We start from the raw sequence: 3,789 nt of genomic DNA on the forward strand, positions 1-3,789 counted from the left end.
ACATATGATGTGATTTGATGTATGATTCATCGTACATTTAATGCTTCAAATTTGGACGATGCAAAATTAATGTTCACTGATACATTATCAAACAAACCTTAAACTGAATGTACATTAAATGTTAACCTATTAACTTTTATTTTTATTTATTATCAAAATGGTTAAAATAATCATTTTTCGCCTCTTTTTCTTTTGGTTATATATAGGGCTGCAAACGAACCGAATCAAATCGAATCTGCCCTAGTTCGAATTCGAATTCGAAATAATTTCGAACCAAATCCAATTCGAAATTGAAATAGATTTCGAACCTAAAAAACCAGTTCGAATTTGGTTCGGTATAATTCGAACCAGTTCGATTTGATTCGAAATTAGTTCGTAATTGAGCTTGAGCTTGAGCGTAATTCAGAAAATCAGAAAATCCAAAAGAAATCTAAAAAGCCAGTTCGTAATTCAGAAAATCCAAAAGAAATCAACAAAATTTAGCTTGAACTTGAGCGTTTGAGCTTGTTAAAATCTGAAGTTTGAACATCCTTTGACACCTCTCCTTCTATTGGTTTGTTAAAATCTGAAGAGAAAAAATTTAGTAGAAGGAGAGGAGAGAAAGAGCGAAGGAGACAGTGGAGATTTTTTTTTAGTCAGCTAGGTTTAGGACTTTAGGTTACACGCGGAGATTTTTTTCTTTTCTTTTTTTTTTTTTGCTCTGGCGTTAATGACACGCGGAGACTTCGAAGTTTGAATCAAATAAATTAATCATTTCATAAGAGAGAGCGTGAGAGGAGAGACACGCAATGTTGTTCGTCAGATATTAATTGGACGATCCAGGTTACACTCGGAATTTCGAACCAAATAAATTCGCGATTCTATTCGAATCGATTCTGATTAGGTTCGAATTCGAAATTGAATTAATTTCTAATCGAACTGGTTTGAATTAATTTCGAATCGAATCTATTTCGAATCGAATTTTTTTCGAACTTTTTCGAATCAAACTCGAATCGAATTACGAACTACGAATTTTTTGTGCACCCCTAGTTATATACGTCTATATGCCTTTATTATTTTTGGAAATAATTGGTCCTAATTTTCCTTGTTACAGCTTTGCAATATCTTCAAACAATATATTATTTCGGGCCCATATTTACTAATTTTTAACAACAAAAAAAGCCCACATTGGATTTTTGGAATGTCAAATTTAAGCTTGTCACATACATTGACACAATTTTCTCATTATTATTTCGGGCCCATATTTACTAATTTTTAACAACAAAAAAAGCCCACATTGGATTTTTGGAATGTCAAATTTAAGCTTGTCACATACATTAACATTTCCCCTTTTAAGTCAACAATAATGACAAAGACAGCGGGAACTATGATAATAATATATAACCATAACACTAAACAAAGGACAAATTAATCGATTTGATCCTTTTTGCTAATTAAATGAAGTTCTCTTATGAAATTTAAAAATATGATGTTGAAAACGTGACATAATATTAAAAAAATTATCTAGCTCTATCCATATATAGTCTCTTACAGATAATTGGTTTCGCCAACTAGTCTTATATGCAATTAATTAAGGGGTAAAGTTACTAAGCAAAACTAATTTTGCTGATATTTTCCCAAGTAATCCCGACATAGTTCAATTTGAACACACTTTCATCATTATTACAATTTACAAATACCAACCCCTTAATTTGCTTATTTGGAAATAGTTCACCAGGCTGATGATTTTAATTGAGAATCTACAGTAGTCTACCTCTTTTTTACATGTACCGGCAACCCTCCTTTCATCCTGAGTGTCACCGACATCACATATGCCGGCGGCACATTTTTAACACCAACCGGCTCCAGACGGAACATCTTGAGCACAGCCGTAACAACTGCTTTCATCTGGACATATGCCATTTCCCTGCCAAGACATGCCCTTGGCCCCGCATGAAAAACCGAGAACTTACACGAATCAACCCCGACAAATTGACCTTTGTCATCCAACCACCGCTCCGGGATGAATGCATCAGCATCTAAACCCCACAGCCTCTGGTCTCTTCCCATTGCGTAGGGTGAGTAATCAGTAAACCACCCAGCACGCACACGGGTCCCGTCTGGCAGTATATCATCATTTTTTACAACTCTTGAGTTGATTGGGACTGGTGGGTATAGACGTAGTGATTCAGAGATTGCTGCATGGAGGTAATTTAACCCCTTGAGCTCTTCATAATCGTAAGTTTCATTAATGGATGAGATCTCTTCATAGATTTTTGCCTCAATTTTTGGGTTTGTGGAGATAAGCCAGAAAAACCAAGTAAGACCTGCTGAGGTTGAGTCTTTTCCGGCGAGCACAAAACTCACAATCACGTCCCTCAAAAATCTGCGCTTCTCTTTCGGGTCGTTGAACATCATGCTGAGTTCGTTATAGCTAGAATCTTTCTCTTCGATCGCAGCCATGAATCGTGAAAGCAAATCTTGTTTATGTGACACTTGTAACTGGTCCTCTTTTGATTGAATTATCTCTATAGCAAATTTGTTGATGGTTTCTATGGCTTCCTTGAGCCTCCGCTCAGATCCAACATTGAAAAATCGCATAGCTATCCATAAAAAGGGAATGGGAGAAAGGAGGCGATTGAAGGAGATCTCTGTCGCGTCATCGAAGGCATTGAAAAATAGCTTATGCTGTTGTCTATCTCGGTCCACACCGAGAGAAGATGGATCATGACCAAATGAAATAGAGCATATACTATCAAAAGCAAACCTCTTAAGTACATCTTGTAGGTCAATAACCTCATTTGACGTGGCAGCGGCAGAGAGTACAGGGAGGAGCCGGTCGTGTATATGAGACTGGAAGACATCAGCCGAGAAGCTCCGGAGCGATCGAGTGGTGAATTCTCGGCTGGCAATCTTACGCTGGAGGGACCACAAATTACCATCTGCTATGAACAACCCATTACCTAACAAATCAGACAGTGCTGACTGGAGACGAAGACCCTTGACATATGTGTGGAAGTTGGAAATGAGGAGGTGGTTAACAACTGATTGGTTTGCTGTCGCGATGCCGTGAGAGAGGGAGAAAGGGGCCACGACTTCAATCGTGGCGGTTGGGGAGAGATTGAGAAGGGATGCTGCCCAGTCAAGAAAACGGTGTCGATTTCGAAGGAATGGAATGAGGTTGCCCAAGATCGGGTTTGGATATGGGCAGTAATTGGTGCTGGTACGGGTGGTGCCGGTACATCGGACGATAAGAAGGAGCAGGAGGAAGGAGAGGAAGAGGGTGATGTAAGATAAAACCAAATCCATTTTTATTTTTTTGGGCGGACAAATAATGCCCTTACAATTTGCAGCTTATAGATTACATCCCAAAGACCCAAACTAGATAAATTATAAAATACATTTTGTTATGTTATCTTGATACTGATAGCAGTACTTCCAGAGAGTTATTAACTTATGTTTGACTTTATGCATGTAGCTGGTGGTCTATCAAAATCTGCTGTTATTTTTGTGCATAAACAGTGTTTTTATTATTTCTGTTTTTTTTAATTTAATTATTAAATTGTTTCGAAATAGATGTACAGAAAAGTTTTGAAAAATTTTTCTTTTGGATTCATTTCTAAAAAAAATTGAACAATTAGATTCAACCAAGCAGAGAGGTTACTGTTCACGAAAAGAGAATAGCAGTGAATTTTATTCCAATCTGGTGTAGTAGGTGTGGATTAAACTTAATTAAATGAGTCCGAATTCTGTAAATTAACTCAAATTTTGAGTTTAGATACGACCGTCCAATCACAATTCGATGATCCA

The 3,789-nt window shown here is 37.2% G+C and overlaps 1 protein-coding gene across 1 annotated transcript; it reads right to left on the reverse strand.

Moving 5' to 3' along the window:
- Positions 1–1,565: 1,565 nt before the first annotated feature.
- On the reverse strand, positions 1,566–3,331 carry LOC144573424 (cytochrome P450 94A2-like). Its single transcript, XM_078323213.1, has one exon. The coding sequence runs from the start codon at positions 3,286–3,288 to the stop codon at positions 1,750–1,752; it is 1,539 nt and encodes a 512-aa protein (XP_078179339.1). The 5' UTR covers positions 3,289–3,331; the 3' UTR covers positions 1,566–1,749.
- Positions 3,332–3,789: the final 458 nt, after the last annotated feature.

This window comes from Carex rostrata, chromosome 21 (genome assembly GCF_964058835.1).
Source record: "Carex rostrata chromosome 21, lpCarRost1.2, whole genome shotgun sequence".
Lineage (NCBI taxonomy): Eukaryota > Viridiplantae > Streptophyta > Magnoliopsida > Poales > Cyperaceae > Carex > Carex rostrata.